This window comes from Thunnus thynnus, chromosome 5 (assembly GCF_963924715.1).
Source record: "Thunnus thynnus chromosome 5, fThuThy2.1, whole genome shotgun sequence".
Taxonomy (NCBI): Eukaryota; Metazoa; Chordata; class Actinopteri; order Scombriformes; family Scombridae; genus Thunnus; species Thunnus thynnus.
Genome location: NC_089521.1, coordinates 3,275,493 through 3,297,596, shown reverse-complemented (window position 1 = coordinate 3,297,596; position 22,104 = coordinate 3,275,493). Strand labels below are relative to the sequence as shown.

The following is a 22,104-nucleotide window of genomic DNA, read 5'->3' as shown; positions in this document are numbered from 1 at the left end:
TTTTCATCATGTTTTAGAAACAAGCATTCGCACTAATCCCCCAATAATCTCTCCAGGAGAACTGGGGCGATAAGGCGCGCCACCCACGGCTTTTCAAACACTTTTTGGGTAGTCTCTTCTCACTCTCTATCTCTCCTCCCCTCTACCTCCTCTACTCTCCTCTCCACTTCCTCGTTCCCTCACTCCCCTGGAAGGACGAGTGAAGGTGATCACCGTCTCCTCCTTATTCTCTCTCGAGCTGTTTTCTTTTTTTTTGTGTGTGTTGACTGAGCCAGTTTGTTTACATCCTGATTCCGATCTTTATATTTTATCTGGACTCATCAACAGTGTTTCTCTGCCTCTCTGTTTCTCTGTTTCCTCCGCCCATCAAATTAGAATGTTAATTAAAATGATGCTCCTTCAGAACAAATCGATGATTACGGTGAGTGTTGAGACACCGTCTGTAATGCCCCCCAGAAGAACGCGATACATCAGTGTTGTCTAAAAGAACTGAGGAAAAAGTTTCCCCTTTTAAAGGCGGTGACATAAAACACATTTTCCAAGTTGTGTCTTCTGTACCTGCATGAATTGTTCTGCCATCATATAAATGTCCAAAAAAGCCTTTTTGAGTATTTTTATATAAAATCTCCTTTTAATCTCCTTTCTTTTTTTTAATAAATTTGTTTACTCCTTGCATTTGGACACGCATGTATAAATGTATACAATCAAATTGGATTTGGACCCTTCCATCACATTAACTCCCAAGACCCCAAGAATAAACTACGGTAATAAACAACCATCATAGCAAAATGTTACTTAATTCTTCTCAAAACATTAATATGTAATTAATGTCATCTGGAGAAAAAAATATTATTTTAGGGTTAGGGTTAGGGTTAATTAGGTTATTTTAGACTTCACCCAAATTTACCCAAGTTTTGGCTTCTGGACACAACAGGTCCAACTTACTTACTGTCTGAATCTTTGTTGTCTGCCTGAGCAGATGTTTCTCAGTTGTCGTGAAGATGGTTTAGGTGTTGGATGAGTTAAAGTTAAGGTTACTAAGATGATACATGTGCATATGCAGAAACCTTGCAGAGATTGTTTTACCTATGAGCATTATATTAAAAAGAAAAGCCCATGATACAGTGTTTGATTCCTATGGTGCACTTGCTAGGCTTGATGCTCAATAATTTTTCCAAAAAATTTTTGTTTCTGAAACTGACAATCTGATAAACACTTCACACAGTGGTTGGCCAGGTGTATGAAGGTGAGAAAATATGCTATGTTTGAACCCCTCCTTTAAAGGACCAGTGTGTAGAGTTTAGTGGCATCTAGCAGACCAGACTTGGCAGAAATGGAATGTAATATTCATAAGTATGTTTTAATTAGTGTAAAATCACCTGACAATAAGAATCATTGTGTTTTCCTTACCTTAGAATGAGTTCTTTATATCTATAGGAAGCAGGTCCTCTTCCACTGAGGCCGCCATGTTGCACCACCATTTTTCTACAGTAGCCCAGAACAGACAAACCAAACTCTGGCTCTAGAGAGGGTCTTTCACATTTTTTGTGTGTTTCACAGCCACAGTATGTTCTCCTACAGGCTTGGAAGGGGAGGAGAGGGGTATTCAGTTTGTTGAAATCTGCAACCTCACGGCTAGATGCCACTAAATCCTACACACTGGTCTTTTAAGATTTCTTTTTCATTCTTACATTAAAACTACTTCCATCAGTTATCATATAAAAACGCATAAACATTTTTACCTTCAGCGATGGTCGTAAGACATTTTGTAATAACTAATTTGTTTTCCAGCCTTTAGTCATGCCCACTTTGTAGCAATCAAATCAATCCCTGAACGATTTGATCAAATCCTACTCAAAATTATACCATGCTCACCAATACAGAATCTGAAGATGCCATTTGACTTTAAACATGGACTCAAATTCTTTTCTAGCAGCAAAAGCCTCATCATCCCTCTGCTGATGGACGTATTGCCTCATAATGTTGCCCCTAAGGAGAGCTAGCCTTTATCTGCGGTGATTTAATCTGTGCGCTCTATATAGGCTATACCTCTACCTTCACCTGTCGTATAACTTGCCCACATCATGACAGTAGCTGTCTGTCTCTCAGTCAATCTGGCCCTGACAGAGGAGCCTATCACCCAGAGAGAGAGAGAGACAGAGGAAGAGAGAGAGAGAGAGAGAGAGAGAGAGAGGAGGAATGATTGGAAAGAGGAGAGAGAAAACGGCCAAGAAAGATAAAATACTGATCGACAGAAATCCGGCCAGCCAGGCCAGAGAGAAAGAGGAACAAAAGAGACCCGAAGAGAAAAGAGGGAAAGGTCCATCAACTGAAACAAAACATGTGAGACAAAAAGAAATATGAGAAAGAAAGAGAGCTGGAAGAGAGGTGAGACAAACGTGAAAGAGGAGGGTTAGACAGGAGAGGGGGGGAGGTGTTCATCACTCAGTAGGAATGACTGGCTGGTATCTGCATCTCCCTGTCATCTGCACCGGCTTCTGCAGGGTGGAGGAGGAAGGAAAGAGGAGGAGGAGGAGGTGTAAGAGAGGAGAAGAGGAGAGGGAAAACCTCTATCCTCTCTATCTCTGAGCCTCATCTCCGGCAGTTCAGGAGCCCGCTTTCCAAGAGTGCCTCATTTTCAAATCTCTTATCTCGGCCCCCGTTTTAAGTATCGCAGTTTTATATTTTTACATGTCATTTGCATGCAGCTCATCAAACCTGGCTCCCTCTATTTTTTTTTCTTTTTTCATCTTCTTCTTCTTCTTCTTCTTCTTCTCGGAGGTGTGTGCCGATATGTGCGGCTGTGCCTGCATGCCTGCACAAGGGAATAAGCTCTCACTCTTCCATGTACTGTATTTACAATATTAGTACCTCGTGAGCAGAATGTAAAGTGTTAAAAGTATCTTGTGTCTCTGTTGAATGTTAGAGAAATGAAAGAAAAACTCAAAGCATGAGTGCAACAGAGGTAAAGTGTGTGTATGTGTATGTGTGTGTGTGTGTGTGTGTGTGTGTGTGTTTGTATGAGAGAGGCGGATGAGAGTAGGTTTCTGATTTTTATCTGCCTTCCTTTTCTTCTTTGTATTTTTGGAGGATTCACACAGTGACCTCTTTGTTTGGGACAGTGAGTACACCCCTCCAACCCCCTGGATGGGGAAAGAAACCATTTCCTGTAGTCGAGAGATAGAAGGAGAGACGGAGAGAGAAAAGAGAGAGAGATAGGATGGAGAAGGAGGGGTGGGCGGACAGAAGGGTAGGAATGAGAGTTGGGGAGAGGAAGAGAATCAGAGATTAAGAAAGAAAGAAAAGAGGTGTATAAAAGGAAGGAGGCGGCGCAGGAGAGACAGTGAAAGAGGAGAAGGGAGGAAGAGGGTGAAATGGATGATTGAATGAATGATTTTGTGAGAGGGGTGAATGAATGAACGATGGTTGAAAAGGTCAGGAGAGGAGCAGGATGGCTTATTGAATTCCCAGCTAGAGAAGCTCAAAACATTTGAAATGCTTTATGCCGGAGAGGTTTGATAGTGAAAGAAAGCCTTTCTGACAGGTGCCATGAACTGCAAAATCTCCTGACTTCTGTTTATGTTCTTCCCTTATTGTACAAATATTACTTAGTGCAACATTTAGGTGTTGTGCTTCACTTGACTGCTGCTTTTTTCCATCAATGAAAATTAGACTATTGATCAATCTCCAGATTATTTTTTCAACAAATTATTTATGTTAAAAATATATAAATAAATATATAAAATGATTAATACAATAATAATGATAAAACAGAGAGCAGAGCATATCTACCGCTTGTTCATACATAAACTAATTCACACAGTCACATACACATTTAATCTAAAGATGTACTGCTGTTGACGTACATCAGTCAAGATATCATGTCTTGACCATAATTCTTTAAAAAAGCCAACTCAAGTCTTTGTGTTTATGTAAAAAACATTAATACAGGCCAATATATCTTTATCACATTTGTTAAATCTCTCAAATATTGACATTGGTATTGATAATTAGCCTTACAAAACAGTATCAGTCAGTCTGGTTGGTTGGTAGATCTGCAATCTACTAATAAAGCTGACTGTTGAATGTGAAGTATCAAAGGTACTAAACGTAGTGCTGAAAGTTGGCATCAAATATGTGGCCGGCTTTGTGATCTTATTTTTGTTATTCTTTGATCATATTGTTCCTGATCTAAGTCAAAATGTTGCCAATTTTAGTCAAGTGTTAGAGAGTCTAAATTTGTGTTGAGACATTTCAGAAGGTCATCAGGTGCTATAAATAAGCTTGTTTAAAAAGAAATTAATTTAGAGAAGAAAACATTTATTTTTTGATAAAGTAAGGTATCAAAAAACTATAGATTTGGTATCTGTGTCATAAAACCCAGCCCAATCCACTAATTGTTTCACCACTAACAAGGAGCACCAGATCTTAGCTCCATAGAAAAAGACAATCTTGTAAAAGCCTTTTAAAAAGCTTTTAAGACACTGGATGTGTCACAGAACCTAATAACAATGACTACTTGTGTGGGAACTAGTCTCTTTCATTTTCAAAGCTTCCTATACACAGTGTAGTCTTGTTTACTTCCTTGGAACAGATCTACATGTTTTACATTTAATGACTGTGGGACCGTCCTGTTCAGAGTATTACAGGTCAGTGTAAACCATATTAGACAATGTGAAACAGTATACACCATTGAGACATAGATGTGCTAGATGTACCAGTAGTGATTTGCATATACAAACATACTTATTCCCCTGTGGTAGCAGTAAAACTGTGGCCGTTGACAGCTGTACAGAGAAATCTTAATCTGCTCATCTGCAGGGTAGGGTGGTGGTGAGGGGGAGGAGGGTGGCAGAGGGATATTTTTTTTTTTCTATTTCCTCCTCTTTAATTGAAGTGTGTGTGTGTGTATATAGCGCAAGGCGACGTGAGATGAGGGTTAGACACTGAGGTTAGGGAAAGTTCTCTGCTGCCCGTCGCCATCATCATCATCATCATCATCATCGTCATCATCACCAGTGTTTGGCTCCCCAGAGAGGTAGAGGGAGAGGGAGGGAGAGTGAGGAGCCATTCTGATACTGAACGAGGGAATGGAGGAAGAAAATGAAGAAATGAAATCAGCCTGGCATCATTTGCATTCAAGTTTTATCGGCGTAGGAGGAGGGCGTTTTTAGGCCTGATAAGGAGAGGGCGTCGCAGGCTGCGCTGGAGGTGGGGGGGGTTGGTGGAGGGAGAGGTGTGTGTGTGTGTGTGTGTGTGTGTGTGTTTCTGTGTGTGTGTGAATGTTATATGTGAACTCACTTTGGCAAAAGAAGGTGGCTCTGGAGTTCAGTTGGTGTGTTTGCATTGACACACACACATGTGAATGTTACAGCAGCTATAGTGAGGACAGGGCGTTGGGGGTGGGAATGGTGTGTGTGTGTGTGTGTGTGTGTGTGTGTGTGTGTGTGTGTGTGTGTGTGGGGTGGGTATGTGGGAGCGGGAGCGGGGGGTTAATATCAGACCAAATAATTAGATTCACTATCGTCTCGGCGGCAGCAGTGCGGGGATCAGGCAGATTAAAGCCAGGCTCGGGGCTGGTTAATATTCATGAGGGGACCGGGGTCCGGGCGAGGGGCTTAGACTGCGGCTCAAAGACTCTCCTCCGGCTGATGGGGCTTAAGGCAGCGCTCTCAACCAAGATGGAGCTCTGCCGGGGAGGCCTGACATCCCACTGATAGATGGAGGGCTGGGTGGATAGTTAGGGCAAACGAAGAGGAAGAGAAAGGTGTGGCGCTGAAAACACCTGCACCTACGTGGATCAATGGATCTTTATTTGATCTTGTAGTTTTTATAATATGCTGCTCCAACATTTACCATCCATTTCCTTTTCTCCTCCCTTTTTCATTCTTCTTTTCCAAACTGTCAGTGTCCACTTCATCCTGTCCTGACACTTGTAGTCTCCCATCAGCTACAGTCTTCTCCTTAGGCTGCTTGTGTAGAGAAAACACATCTGATACATGGAAACGTTTTTTATGAATTTCGGGGGAGAGCGGAGTGTTTGGGCTGCTGTGTTGCTCAGTAGTTTGTTTAACGATAAGTTACAAGATATTTAACATGAGTAAATCACATTAACAGAAGATTAGTAAAGTAGAAAAGAATCAGCAAAATTCAGATTAGTAAGGAAATCTGCTGGATTGATTTATGGCCTGACATGAAGCAGCTGCTGTGTGTCTGACTCAGAGGTCTCAAACCGTCAGCCCACCAAGATGTTTCATTAGTCACATCTTTTTTCCGTCTTGATTGTTCTTTTATTTATGAGTAATCATTTAATTTTCTAGCAAGGATACAAAATAATTTCACATTTAACATTTGATGATATGTGCCAACAAAAAGATATTAGTGCTCTGATTTACTGCAGTATATACATGACAGCTGTATAATATATGTTTACCTGGAGACAGACAGTTGCAAGGAAGTAGACGTTTGATTTTATTTTCTTTCTTGGCATTTAATTCCAAGAAGAACCCTCATTACTTTGCTAACACGAAATGTGTGGGTTTTTTTAAGTATTTTAAATCCTACATTGTTCACATCCATTACTGTTTACAGCCACCTGTAGATCAGTATAATAATATCAAACCTTTGGCAGTTACTGTGTGTCCTCATACACGTGTGTGAAGACAGTAAAACATACTCTGGTTTGACTAATAATTTGTGTCTAATATGGCTTTTCCACAACAAAGTCCAATTACCTCCTTGAAAATCCTAAAAATGGCATCTCCACCTTCTCCCTCATTGAAAAATGTAGAATCTATGAATATGCAAATAGAAACTTAACTGCTGGACAGAAGATGTTTCCTTCTTCACTGTAAAGTTCATTCTCAGTGTTTGTGCACTGGAGGCTTCAACTTTCCACATCACACTTCTATAAGTTGCATATTGGATCACGATTTCCTCTGCAGTTGTTGTGATGTGTCACAAATTCTGATCGTAGGTACACACCTTAAATTCAGATTTAAGGTGAGCACAAGGAAGGAGCAAGAATAAAATCATATTTTTGAGTGGAGGGGGACTTTAATGTTTTTAATACATTTAGTACCAAGTATGATACCTTGCCTTACTTGCCTAACAGCTGTAAAAAGACTAATGATCAATTTTTTCATCATTGATGGGACAGATGCCAGTATACAACTACAGCATGAGTTTAGCTTTTTTTAATGTGTATCTATGTATTTTGTTCTCACATTTATAAAATTATCATTCCAACATAGATTACTTACCTTTGATAGAATCCACTGATAAACTGTTTTGAAAAGTTGTCAGACTGTGTGTCCGGACACGTTTCTCGGGTGACTGCTGGCCATTTGAGTCATTGAGATGGGCGTCAGACCAAGAGGAGTGAAAAGGGTTTTGATACCATCCGGTGGCCTCTCCGCTCTCCTTAACTCACCCCCAAATCTCTGGCATCTACTGTCTCCACTGGCCTGGTTAATTACACACACACATTCCAAGTGTAATCTGGCCCTGTGCCTCTCTGATTCTCATTATCTTGTTGTGAAGCGGTTTCCATGTGTGTATTTGTGACTGTAAAGTGTGTAAAGTAACATGTTTACCTTGTTGCAGGTTTACACTATAGATTATCTAGTTATTGTAAGTGGTGTTTGGTTAAATTGCAGTTAGCTCTATATGACTTAAATCCTTAGCTTTTCTCAAAGTAAAACAAAGAGTTTTCACACAGCCTGTAGATGTAGGTGCATGTACTGTAATTGCATTCGACTGCAGCTGCTGCAGTGTTTCCTGAATCTCAATGTGTCCAGAGGCGGGCCCCCCTAAATAAAAACATTATCCTTCAGTCCTCGAGGCTTCCTGTCGTCTCATCTGATCCTGAGCTACACTTGGCCGGAGAGTTTCACTGTACTTGACTCTGCTTGTTTATGCCAGGGCCGATATGAGATAAGGAAAGTTTCTGGAATAAAAAAAAAAAATCAATCAATTTCAGAACAGTTATTTTCAGAACAGATGAGTCACTAAAAAACATTTCACTGCCAAGTCATCCTAGGGAATAATTTAACAGGTCAGACATCAGATATCAAAATGAAGGGAAATTTCATGTGATGAAACACAACAACTCTGGATCAATAACCACCCAGACAGACTGTGTGTCATGTTTATTTAGTCCAAGAGGACAGTAAATATGTGACTTTACCATTAATAAAAATCATGTAGCTGTGATCTGAGAGGAAACTTCATCAGGGAAAAGTTGACAATATTGACTTTTAATAAAAAGGTTATTAATTCTCATATAAGAAAAGATGGAAGAGTATTAATCAATATAAAAAAAATCAATAATTTTGATCTTTGAAGGAAAAAGCTTGTGTGAATGTGTTTCCTCATTTTCTCTTGCTTTGTATATCTGTGTGTGTGTGTGTGTGTGTGTGTGTGTGTTTTCCACTGGCGCGCTACTGAGCTCTCCCCATTGCCCTATCATGGTGAATTCCAAAGCCGTGGCCGTGATGAATTAGTCTGAAACAAATTAGCAGTACTTACAGCTCAGACGGCTCCAGCATTGGGTTACAAATTAAAACAAAAGCAGCCGTATCTCCACATCAGCGCTAGTTCCCCATGAAATACAATACGCTCTGCCTCAATCTTCAACGTACAACAGACTGAGAGGCTTCCTTCTCTCTTCTCACTGTCTTCCCCCGACCGTCCCACACACGAACGTCCATCTTCCTCAGGTATTTCAAGGTTTAACTCTAGCTGCGACGGTATCTGTGTCTGTCTGATCATATACACCGTAATGAGGAAAGGTTTTCACTCCAGGTAAAGAGACATTTTATATTGATCACTGCAGTGTTTTTGAATTTATCTCCAACAATAATGTGGCCCCATTTGTGTGTTTGTCTATTTAGCAGAATATCTGAAAACAGATTTTGATGAAATTTGGTGGAAAATTTTAGCTTTTTGAATATCAAACTTATTCAGGAGCTTTTTTGCTTGTGTCCCTTTAACGCCAGGAAATATCTACTGTACTTTCATGAGCTGTGAGCAGTTCAACAATTAAATGATGTTCTCTTCTTTCATTTGAATTAGAGCCTGACCAATAAATTGATCAGGATGATATGAGTTCACTACAGGTATTGACGTATATGACCACAGATAAATGACGAGAAATTTAAGTATAGAAATGATAAAAACATGTTTTGAAACAGTGTCACTATTCTTTAGTTTATCCACCAGAGAGTATTAGTAGAAGTTTATTTTTAATGTGTAAAATGAACAGAAGATTTCTTGGTCACAGTTATACAACAAAAATAAATTTAGTGGACTCTATCAAAATGTTCCTTTATGTAATTGGTTGTGTAAAGAAAATTAATATACAAATATAAATATTGTCAGATTTTAAAAATATAGTTATCTCTTATATCAATTTTGGAGTCAGTCCCGAAATTCCTGTATCTGTCACACTATAATTTGAATGTGTTTATTGCTGTAGAAGTAAAACTCTCCAGATCCAGAGAAATGTTTGTGTAGCAGTGATGTTTTTTCTCTTCTTCTTTCCTGTCTTGTTTATCATCTCATGATTCATCTTACACCCCCTTGACGGTCCCAATGCCCACACTGAGCTCCACTGTTTTATTCCAGTCACTCCAAATCACATATAGCGTACTGTAAAGCTGACCATTATGCAGACCATGCTGCCTATCATTACTCCTACCATTCCAAGCAGCCATTGGTTTACATTCATTTCTATACAGTATAAAAATCAATTATCCAGTTGAAGTGTGGAATGATTTGAGAAGTCACCACATAACCTTAATGTATGCAGACTTCAGTTTAGGTCTCATCACATACTCTCAAGAGTCTACTAACACATGTTCATAATGTACATGAAAACCAATGGCTGCCCAGACAGATTAATACAATGAAAAACATCCAAAAATCTAAAACTGTACTTGTCTTCTCACGAGCTGCTATGCTTACTTACATTACTGCACCTGGATCTAATGACTGTCTATCACTGTGAGTGTTGGTGGATTGAGATGCAGATTGAAACATTTTTAATATTTTCCATTAGTAAAATGAATGTAGAGGATCGATGAGCTCTCGGGGTGTTTCAGCTTCTCTAATATAGAGGATTGGGGGAAAAATGTCAAACCAGGTTTTTGGCAGTTTATTACAGATGGAATGAATAGAGGTCAGATACATGTACAATGAGCATGCTCATCAGTCTGAGGATTCCTTTTTTGGCCAAATGCATGAAATGTGCCAGTTTGTATGAAATACACTGTCTATGTTATGCTCCTGCAGGTTGTCAACTCCACAGTTTTCCTCCCAGTAAGTCAGTGATACATGCTTGTATTTATTTTCACACTGATCAGCCTGTCTTTAAAAGCAGCAGTAGGGATGAAAAAGGAATAGTAATAGAAAGGTTAAATTTCTACAATACAAAGTAATAACAGAGAAAATTAAAATTTGTGACCAAGCACTGAATAGCTTTTTAATATTTGAATTTAACAAGCTCAACTTCATTGTGTTAGACATCAGCTTATTGTGGAGACACGACCCTATTTTTTAAAAATCAGGGATAATCTGTGTCACAGAAAAAAAGACTTAACAGGCAGAGCATGCCATCATGTCAACTCTGACCCTTATTGATCACAAGTGTTCAGTCAGTATGGTGTGAGGACTCAGGTCCAGCACTGAGGTAATACTGCCTCCTTATGGACATTTAGCTCTACTGCATCACATACAGCATTGTGCTGCTCTCTCACATTCAGCCATTGCATGTACACTGATACATTTTCAGTGTCTTATTCCCTTTTAAAATGTTGTATTAGTTATTAGTTAGAAGAATAAAGCTCTTGCATATTCACTTTCATCTCAGAAATTGGAAGTTGCAAGAACAGAAAGGTAAATGTTCAGTGCCCGTGCATGTATCACTTTGCTTAAATGTTGTCTTCTTTTTGGACTATCAACTTTTTTTAACTAGCTGCAGGGCCAACAGGTGAATCTGTACCGTACACCTGCAGTTGTGGAAATAATGATCTGGTTAGCTCTCTCCTCCTGTCTTCACTGTGAATTCAGAATTAGCTGATGCAGTATGTTCCCCTTTATGATGCTCCCAGATATCCCTGCAACCTAGACACAGGTCCACAAGTTTATGTTAGTGTTTATGGTGTTTTTGCACATGGAGAGATGTCTAAAGTTGATTTTTCACAGCATGGTGCAGTAAAAACAACTGACCATGAGTTGGAAGTAGCAGATTAGGGTAGTGGAAAAAAATGTGTGTGTGTTTGTGTGTGTGTCATGGAGACATGGGATAAGCCTGTGTCCTCCTGGGAGTGATTGTCAGAGGGAATGCTACTGGTGCCTCAAATGAACAAAGACAAGATTGTGCGCAGGACACACAGGTGTGTGTGTGTGTGTGTAATATGTGTATTATTTCTCTCTCTCATACCTCCACATACAGACACAGTGGATGTTGCCTGTCCAGTCTTTGTCCGGTGTATCCACAGTGGATCTCATTATGGCGGCAGGCTGAATAGCAGCCTGTCGACCTCATCAGATCTTCTTTCTCTTTCTTTTCTTCTCTCACTCTCTCTCTCCCTCTTTTATTCCTCTTTTCCTTTCTTCTCTCCTCTCATTTATTGTGCATGTGGCTTTGTTCAGCCCGTGCTCCCCTCATTTCCTCATTTCCTTCTTGAGTTGTAATCATCCTTTGCTGGCCGACGGTCTTTTTTATAGCGGGTGTTTACCACTGGAGACACGCTGAACAGTACCGTATTACTTTGTATTCCCAATTGACAGCAATTAATGCTTGGATTTTTGTGATTATCTCCTGGTCAACATACTATAATGAAGCCCTGTTAAAGAAGAGAATGACAATGGAACTTGTTTTAAGAGAGTCTTTCTTATTTTGACATGTTTCCATCTGAAGCAGTGTTGAGGACATAAAATGAGGGGTGAGAGAAAAGCATGAACCCACAGGGAAGCAGTTAAGGACAGAGTGACAGTTTTATTGACAAGATGCATCACCTGTTGAACACTAGCACGGTGTAGAACTCTCACATTGCTGTTACTATGAAAAGTGACATGAATATGAACATGTAAGATATGTATCAATATGTTTGTCTCTTGTCTTTTTGATCATTGGGTTTAAAAGGAATGCCCAGTTGTACCAACGATCCAGGTAAATTGCCCAGCAGAGTAGCCTGCACAAGTAAAACCTTCAAAATCTGGCAACCCAACAATGTTATAAATGCTTATCAGTATTGGTGTTGATACATTTTCTCTTGATGGACTAATCGATTAATTGACTAATCGTTTCAGCACTTATAGCCACAAATCAAGACCTACATTGAAGGTGCATATGATGTTATTCTGTAAAATCAAAAGGGTGATTTTATGGGGGTGTGGAAAAAACACATAAATAAAAGAAAAGAAAAGAAAGTGACCTTTAATCTCACAGCTTTTTCTTTATTATATACTATACAGTATAATTCAGCAGTGAGTGGAATGAGTCTGACCAAACCCCTCATGTTTATTCCTCGCCTTCTTTCTGCAGAACTGCAGGTGGACACTGGTGTGTGAGGATCCAGATTGTTGGATTAGCCGTCTCCCTCTGACCTCTGATCCCTCTGCTGCCAACTGTACCATCTACAGCCAAGGTGAAATTTTCAGTGTGACAAGCATCAGGTCTGCATGTCCTCTCTTTGGTGTCTGATGTATATTCTGGTCGACAATGTAAGTGATGGAGGCTAAAATCCACAGTGTGTCCACACAGTCATTGTGTGAAAAATTACATTTAAAAGTTGATGTGAAGCTTATATGAGGCTTCAGCAGTCTGAGTTAGTCATATCAAGTGGATATCTGACACATTTACTGTCTTTTTAGCATGAAATTCCCTCTTTGTGTTTCCTCAGACAGAGTTTCCCTGTTGAGCGGCGGTGGAAGTATAGTAACAAAAAGAGGAACTTTGGCACTAAAAAGACTGTAATGTTGAAAGATATCTACTTGATTTGATGTCTGAAGCTTCATATTAGCTTCAGATAAACTTTTAAATACAGTTTTGCACAGAAGGAGGACTGTGGATTTTGTCCCCCATCACTTACATTGTAAGTGTATCATGAAGAGATCTTTTAATGGTCAGTATGAACAGGAGGAATGATTACAGCAAGAAAAAACAGTTTCAATGTTTATCTGGGCTCCTGACTGTTGTTTTAAGATAGACTTGTGAGCCTGTCCTTTAAGTCATCTATAGATATTTTTCACAGCACTGTAATTAATCATATAAATATCAGGTGTATCAGTCGCAGGGCTCCTACTTGTCCACTGGAATGCCTTACTGAAACACCTCAATTTAACAGAGCCATTGTTAATGTTATTAGTTCCACCTGTGCTTGTCCTGCTATGACAAGCCAGTCACAGTTGTGTCTGTGTGTTTTCAGGTGAGGAGCTGTTCTGTAAGGTGACCAGGGAGCTTGTGGCTGGTGAAGAGCTCCTGGCCTCCCTGTTGCCTCCTCCCGCCAACTCTTCTTCCCCCCTGGACCAGCTGTCCCCTCCACTCAGCCTTGTCACCCAGAAACAACCTGTGGTGAAGGAGGAGCCGCTGTACCCAGCGGCGCTGCGCTCAGACATCCAGCTTCTCCCACAGCAAGCGGGCATGGCCGCAATCTTGGCCACTGCCGTTGTAAATAGTGAGTGTTGTTTTAAAGGCATGAAAATAAGATTTTAATTTGTTGGCATTGTTATATATACAGTATTTTCAAGTAGAATATAATTGCTTGAAGTTATTGATTAGAATTGGATGGACTGGAATTTCTAATAATAATGGCACAAAGTGGTATCAAAAGGTACTGTAAACTAAACCAACATAGTTTTTTACATGGTATTATTGCATATATTTCATGTACGAAAATATGAGATAGATGATTTATAAAGTATTACATGCAATACAGAACCCCCTTTTAATCTGTCATGCTTGCTCTTGTCAGCCTTTACAGCTTTTATTATCTTTGTTATTCTGAGTACTTCAGTATAAACCCATTTGCCTTAAAGTTGTAACATTCTCTTTGGCCAAGAGATGGCGTTGCAGGTCTTTACCAGTCAGTATCACTGCTCAGCTTCTGGCTGCTACCTCTTAAAGTTTCCTGTTGGCCTTGTGCTGTGCTGACGTCTGTGGCTGATGCTGAGCACACACACTCACAAACACATTTTGTTGAGACTATTGATAATCAGCCTAGATGATTACACATTCCTAGGTTTGGCAACACTGCGGCAAATAATTGGATGGTGTCAAAAATAACTGATGATACTAATGATAAGACATGCGATAAGGATAAGGATGACTTCTCGTTCCCATAACCTTTGTGTTCTGTTGCCTTGGATACTCATAGCAATGGAGTGTGTGTGTGCTTGCTCAGTCTCTTATAGCTGTAGATTGACTTCTGACAAATGGTTTCTGTGGTTTACATGCGTATTTTACATACACTTTCATATTCTTTATTTGTTTAAAGACTATTAGTTTATAATTGGACCCAAATTTAGCACCCAATTTAGTACTTGAACTCCACACCTCGACAAACTGGTCTCTTATTGATCAGTGGTGCTTTTCATCAAGTTGTTCAACCAATACTGATTGGCTGTGTTTGTGTTTAGTCAACTGACTCTAAATGTATGTTCTGTTGGCTATCAGAGGACATTTTCCCATGCAAGGACTGTGGGATCTGGTATCGCAGTGAGAGAAACCTGCAGGCTCACCTCATGTACTACTGCGCCAGCCGGCAGAAGCAGCCAGCCGCAGCCTCATCCCCGCCACAGGACAAACCCAAGGAGTCCTATCCCAATGAACGTATCTGCCCCTTTCCACAGTGCAACAAGAGCTGCCCCAGTGCAAGCTCATTGGAGATCCACATGCGCACACACAGCGGTGAGAGCAAGATTTTTATGTAGACTACATTGAGGCTTAACATTCAGATACATGACCAGTGTGCCTTCATTGACCAGTTCATTAGGAGCTATGATGGATGAGCCCACAGTTTTGTCCCTTTGACTTATTTTCCTTCTCTATCCTTCCACAGGTGAGCGTCCATTTGTGTGTCTCATCTGTCTGTCAGCCTTCACCACTAAAGCAAACTGTGAGCGCCACCTTAAGGTCCACACTGACACACTGAATGGGGTGTGTCATGGCTGTGGATTTGTCTCTACCACAAGAGACATCCTCTACAGTCATCTGGTCACCAGCCACATGGTTTGCCAGCCTGGATCTCGTAGTGAGGTCTACTCTCCAGGGCCAGGCCTTCCTAAGCTGCCTCCGTCCACTGGTAAGTCACACTATCATCATGACAACTGATGGTCAATATCAGAGTGAGTTTTTATCACTTGGATGTGATTGTACAGACAATGTTGTAATGTGTCAGGGTTCAGAAATGTTTATCAAGTTTTTCACATTTTTACAACTTCAATCAGGACCAGACACATTGTTCTAAATCTTTCAGGTCCATCTAAATGTAAGCTAATAGGACAGTTCATTAATTCTGACTCTCTTCATCAGGTCTCAGTCCAGGAGACTCTGGTGTGGTGCTGAAGTGTCAAGTCTGCGGCCACAACTCTGACTCCCCTGCCCAGCTTCAGCAGCATGTACGAACTCACCTAGAGGTCAGGGTCCCAGCCGAAAGGAGCCCCACCCCTCGCCAAAGTACCCCATCATCAGTTGACCACCTCCAGCTCCAGCCATCTCCCCCAGAGAGGGAGCCCCTAGCATGTGTACCCAAGCCAGACTCATCCAGCCCAGGCGCAAATGGCGGCTCAGCCACTCCACGAGGCTGCAGTCCTCCTGATGCACCAACCACTAACCTAAAGATCAAAGAGGAGCCTCATTCAGACTCTGAGACAGAAGAGCAACAGATGGAAATTAAGGAGGATAGAGAGGAGGAGGAGGAGGAGGTTGATGGAGAGGAGGGGGATCAAGAAACAAGGAGGAAGACACAGGAAGAGCCAATTGCTACCTCCTCCTGCCAGACATCAAATTCTCCTAAGAGTCCGACAGCCACAACTGTTAAGGCCGAACCAACAAGTCCTACCCCTGGTTCTAGCCCAGCTCATATGGGAGGTGCAGGGCCAGTTCTCCCAGGAGGAGCAATGTTCTTGCCCCAGTACATGTTTAACCCTGAGGCAGCCATATTGCCCCAGGCCTCAGAGATCCTGGCCAAAATGTCAGAAATGGTCCACAGCCGTCTGAAACAGGGCCAGACAGTTCCCCAGAACAGCCCAGCCGCCTTCTTCCCTTCTGGACCGACTGCACCTACAGCCACAGCCACTCCGCCTCACAAAGGAGCCACCTGCTTTGAGTGTGATATCACCTTCAACAACATCAACAACTTCTATGCACATAAGAGGCTGTACTGCTCCAGTAGGCACCAAGCAGATGGTGCAACCTCAGCTTCAGGCCCAGGATCAACAAGGGATGCAGGCCCAGCCACTGTGCCATCCAGCATGGTACATGGCTCATCAGCATCTCCTCAGGGTGGAGCAGCAAGCAGAGCAGCCTCGGCCTCTCCTACTGACTCCGACCCTGCTGCAGGGAGTGGAACAACAGAATCCAGGAGAGTGGTCGAAGTTAAGACAGAAACTCCTGTGGGGAGAGAGGGAATATCATCCTCTTCTGAAGGAGAAGGTGGAGGTGGTAGTGTTGGAGGTGGAGGTGGAGGAGGAAGAGCAAGTGAAGGCAGCCAGAGCCCTGCCAGTGGTTCTGCAGAGGACCTGGAAGATGATCCCAATAGAACCTTCTGTGAGGCCTGCAACATCCGCTTCAGTCGTCATGAAAACTACACTGTTCACAAGCGCTTCTACTGTGCATCACGCCATGACCCATCCAACCACCGAGCCGTACACATGGCCAAGGCAACTACCACAGCAGCCTTCCTTCCCCAGCCCATCCGCACACGCAAGAGGAAGAAGATGTACGAGATTCACATGGCCAGAACTGAAGCATTAGCTAACGCTGCTGCTGCTGCTGCTGCCGCTGCTGCTGCCACTGCTGCTGCCTCTGCCCCATCTCCCTCTGTACTTGGCTTGGCAGTGAAGCAAGAGGTTTCTCCCAGTGGAGCAGGCAGCTCCAGCCCTGAAGGAGATGGCCCAATTGACCTGAGCAAGAGGCCCCGTCTGAGAGAGGTTCCACACCCCAGTAACAGCAATATTCTCCCTGCCCTGCCGCTTACTGACTACCACAAGTGCACCGCCTGCAGTATCAGCTTCAACAGCATTGAGAACTACTTGGCTCACAAAACCTACTATTGCCCCGCCACCACCCTCCAGCCCCACACCTTGGAGCAGCTGCACAGGCTCAAGAGATCAGCCTCTACCTCGCCCAAAAGCAGGTCTCAACAGGAGCGCCAGGATCTTCTGCATCCTATGGAGGCTAAAGCCCTCCCCGCTGAGTGGGTTGCCCAGGCTCAAGGCTCATCATCCAGTCCCTCTGCCTTATCTGCCTCCGATGCCACATCTTCTCCCCATACAACCACCACACTTGCAGCCACCCCAGGAGCTGGAGCCAAAGGCGCAGGTTCCCCTCAGATGGTCTGCCCATACTGTCCTAACAGGCCCATCACCTCTGACCTGATGGAGCACTTCAAGACCACCCACGGCCTGGTTGTAACCATTCAGCCACCCCAGGAGGCCCTACCCCAACCAGGCAGTGTGATCAGCCGCAGCCCCAGCCTTAGCCCCAGGGATGGAGCTACAGCAACCACCTCCACCACCCCAACGGGCCAGCCCAGGCTGGTCTCTCGGGTTCACAGAGACAGCGTCAACGGGCAGGCAAGGAGTAGTACAACTTCTCCCTCCTCCCCAGTGGTAAATGGCAGCCCTTCAGGTGGGGCTGGATCACCTTCAGCCAGTTCACCTCTGCCCATGTCCCCTTCAAGGGCTCCCTCTCTGACTTTGTCACCTGTGCCTGAGGTTCTGAGGGAGACAGTTGGTTTGTCCCTCCTTCAAGATAAGGCCACACCAACCATGGCCTCCCATCCCATCCCCGCATCCCAGCCTGCCCCCATTCCTGGCGCTAAAACCCCAGTGATCTCCCCTGTCCAGAACGGTAACTCCCGCTACTGTCGGCTGTGCAACATCAAGTTCAGCAGCCTCTCCACGTTCATAGCTCATAAGAAATACTACTGCTCTTCCCACAGTGCTGAACATGTCAAGTGAGCTGAGTCATTCTCTTCTCCCTCTTCCTCTTTCCCTTCCCCTTTCTTCTTGAGTGGAGGCTTTTCTTCATTCAGTTCCAAGAAGCTCAGATGTCCCTTTTCCTCTGCCAGTCCTCCCACATGGGTGCCAAAGTGGCGCTCAGCTGGCATGATCATGAATGACTGTTACTCATCTGGCAGGGCCTGAGGCCAAACTGCTTCAGAGCAGAATTTGCAGGTGATGTTACTAACATACAGTAACTGATATTCTTCCTCCTATGGGTCAAAGTTTGTAGTACACTAAGAGCTGAGACGGATGCTACCTGGCTCTCTGCCTGTCTACCTGCACACACTGGTGTGCCCTCGTCCCCTAGATCACTCTGTCTTCATACCCTGCCCCACATTTAACATCTACCACTCCCAGGCCTCACAATATGTTGCATTATGGGACGTTAAAAAGATCTGTCAACAACCTTTTTTCTGTCTCTCTGTTGAACTGAGTTGTTTATAATGGCAGTAATTAGATTTGGACTGTTGGAGGCATTTCTGACTGATGATGATACAGCAATGATAATGCTGATTATGATGAATCTCCAGTCTTTTCTATAGCTATTGATGTTTCAGACCTAAACAGAGGAATCATTTCTCTTGTGTGGAAAAGACTTGATCATTGTTAATGTTTTTATTATCTGTGCATAGTGTATGATGTCTAAAAAAAGAATTCTATATGCTTTTGGTTTCAACACTGGCTCTTTTTTGCTTACTAGAAAAGCTAAAGCATTTTTAGCTGAAAAACAAATATGTGGTATCACAATGTTACTAATTACTGAAGGATAATATTTCAAAATGGACAGTTTTTTTCTTTCATACACACAAATTTTTATTTTCTCTTTAAAATGCAAGGGAGAAAAAATGTGAAATATTTATCTTTTAGTCCTCACTGATTTCATGTCAACAGAAAACTACCTACCTAGTGTCTGAGAGTATTTGTATTTTTTATTTGTATATTTTTCATACTGTTGGAAGGAACTGTTTGGATCTGGGTATGTTGAAGTGTATTTTCTAAGTGTAGATATGTAATATCTTCTCACAGTAATCACTGGGATCACACTGAACTTTGTTATCACGTAAGCATTTTGTGTTGTTTATGTAGTCTTTATTTGATGGTGAGGTCTGGCAACCAGCGCTGTGTTTAGTTTTATTCCCTCTTGTACCTTGCAGATTAGCAGCACAATTATATCAGAACAGCTTCCTCACTTACAGCTTTTCACATCAGAAAGTTGAAGAGTGCGTTCTGATGCTGTTGCTTTTATACTTTGGTGAGAATGATGTAGCCTCCCAGACTTTAGGGTATACAAAATCTAAATTTTCAATCAAAAATCTATCTTTAGTTACCAGCTTCAGACCATGCAAAATGTGACCTTTAAGGACACACAGCTTTACATTCTTTGTTCGAAAGTGTCATTTCAGATGTATACTAAGGGATAGACAAAACACATCAATGCTTAGGTGGTCTTAAACGATGTAGTTTTTCTTTTTAATGATTGTGTTTCTGTCCGGCAATGAAGGCATAGCAGGGAATAGTCCCATCTTAGTATAACACCTCACACAGTAGGGTAAGCATATATGTAATAACCACTTATTGTGGCCCATGGTGTGTGTGTGTGTGAGAGAGAGTCTGTTTTCTACTTCTTTCACTTTATTGCTCTTTCACTCATGCAAACATACTCACACGCACAGTTTACACCACATGTTCCCATGCTGCTGTTGCAGTTGCAATACAGTGTTAGCTAGAACTGTGAAATACTCTTTGTTTTTCCCAATATTGATGCATACTTAGCAATGTAAGGCTCATCTTAAGTTTTTTGGGGCACAAACTTCACTGTTTATTGAAGCTGCCAATAGCCAATCTTGCATCCTGTTGAATTCATTAAAAAAACATCCTTTTCCTCTCCCAAATTCTAGAAAATAAACATTTCCCTCAGGATTTTACTCTTGTCTATGTGCAAGAGCGTCTAAAACAGCATTTGGACCATTATAAGACTAAAACTCCAGACTAATGATATAGTATTGAGTGTGATAGCAGTGGTGAAAGTTTCAATGTATGTTCTTAAAGCCAATTCTCCCATACTGAAAGGATTTTTCTGGTGATGTCAGTCCAACTGTAAATCAACCAACACAGGACAGATCTGGACCCGTTTATTATCAGTAATAGCATTAAAGGACCCACACATACCCCAAATGGAAGTCAAGTATTCACAACTCTTTGGTGTTGGATAGGTATTGGCTTTTTGCCCACCGCTGCTGGAAATAGGGGTTGATGGGAACAGTAAGACTGAACCACAACAGTAAAGTTGCAGGCTGCAAAACCAAAATAATGAGCTGAAAGATGCTAAAATGCACTGTAGAACTGAGGGGAACAACACAGTCAGTGGTCATTCTTTATGGGTTTGTCACTATGAGTGACTTCTTTCACATTAGACAGTAATTTCATCCATAGTTAACATAAAAATATTGATTAATGCAGCTTTAAAGAATACAGATTTTTAGCTTGATCCATTAAAATACTCAGTGAGGTCATGTGGTTACTTTCAGGTACATTTCTGCAACTTAGTATTAGAAATCCTAGGATTATGCAGAGTAGCATTGTTATCCTTTATATCGTCATCGCTATCAAACATTAAAACATGGCAAATTATGTCAAATGTAATTTCTCAGTTACACACATTTTTCAGAAGAGCAAAAATTGTCACCTGCTGTCCAGTTTTGACATCACCTGTCTCCATAACTCCCTAAACCTGCTTAGGTGTGAACTCATGAAACGATTAATGTTGGTCCAATGCGTCTGACCCCAAAACTGGAAACAAAATGTAAAAATGGAGGATTTTTACCATATTTTAAAAATCCTGGTTGATTTTCTCCTCTGCTGTGGTTTGGAGCAGCACTTTATCGGACACATCTTACTACTAAGTGTTTACAATTGTGCTGGTCTGTCTCTCTTGGGTCCTAAAAGGAGAGAGAAGAAGCAAGAGAAAGACACGGTCATGTCAACTAGTCGCAAATTGAGGAACTGAGTGCTGGAAAATTATCCTTTGAACATACCCATTTTTATTGCACTGTGTTGTATAAAAATGTGCTGAATGTTTTAGTTTTAGGGACTTTTTTGTAATGTATTTATGTTATACAGCACTTTTCCCCGTCCAAAATGCATCATTCTCGTTCTAACATGAAGGACTTTCTGAAAGATTTTGATCCTCGCATTTTTTTTTCTTTTAGTTGTAAACATGTTTTGTTAATGATTCTGACTCTGATGTCCATGATGGAGAAAATCACAATGAATGTCAAAACTTTTATTTCTTTATTTTCCATTCCAGTTCAGGTCCACTACACTCTTGTCCAAACTATGCATGGGAAATAAAAAAGTTCTGAGAGACACTGATGAAAAGTGTGACTGTTTTTTTCTTGTCTTTTTCACCTGAATGCCTACGTGCAGCTCTGATGAGTCATGAGTCTGAGAGGGAGTCCTTGACTTTTGAATGTGCTTGATTCACCGTTGCTTATGCGTAGTCACTCACAAATCACTTCCTCTCATCAGAAAGTTTCTAGTGTGCTGTTTCTGTGTGATGCCGGCAAGTAAAGAAAGCCTGAGTGAATTATCAGCTTTCCTTTTAAAATGTGCATAAGTGATACTACATGTAAGAAGAAAAGCTGTGCTCATTCACACCTACAAGGCTGCTCCAGGCAATGGCAAAGTGCACCAATAAAAACACATATGATGCATATTTCCATATTTTACTTTCTCACCCTATGTTTAACCTTTGAATTATGGCGTGCGAATTAACTATTCACTGTTGTATTCTGTGTTCTGGGACAAGAGAACACTCAACACATTCATTTATGGACATGTTAATTACCAGGGGTATAATTACCTTAAACA

General features: G+C 41.7%; 1 protein-coding gene across 1 annotated transcript in view; it reads left to right on the top strand.

Moving 5' to 3' along the window:
* Positions 1-21,615, top strand: part of zfpm1 (zinc finger protein, FOG family member 1) — a 108,590-nt gene extending 86,975 nt beyond the window's left edge. The window contains exons 5-9 of the mRNA XM_067588728.1: positions 12,551-12,653; positions 13,434-13,682; positions 14,681-14,914; positions 15,066-15,308; positions 15,539-21,615. Of these exons, the coding sequence (XP_067444829.1) occupies positions 12,551-12,653; positions 13,434-13,682; positions 14,681-14,914; positions 15,066-15,308; positions 15,539-18,189 (3,480 nt within the window). The 3' untranslated portion in view covers positions 18,190-21,615. The remainder of the gene's footprint in view (positions 1-12,550; positions 12,654-13,433; positions 13,683-14,680; positions 14,915-15,065; positions 15,309-15,538) is intronic.
* Positions 21,616-22,104: the final 489 nt, after the last annotated feature.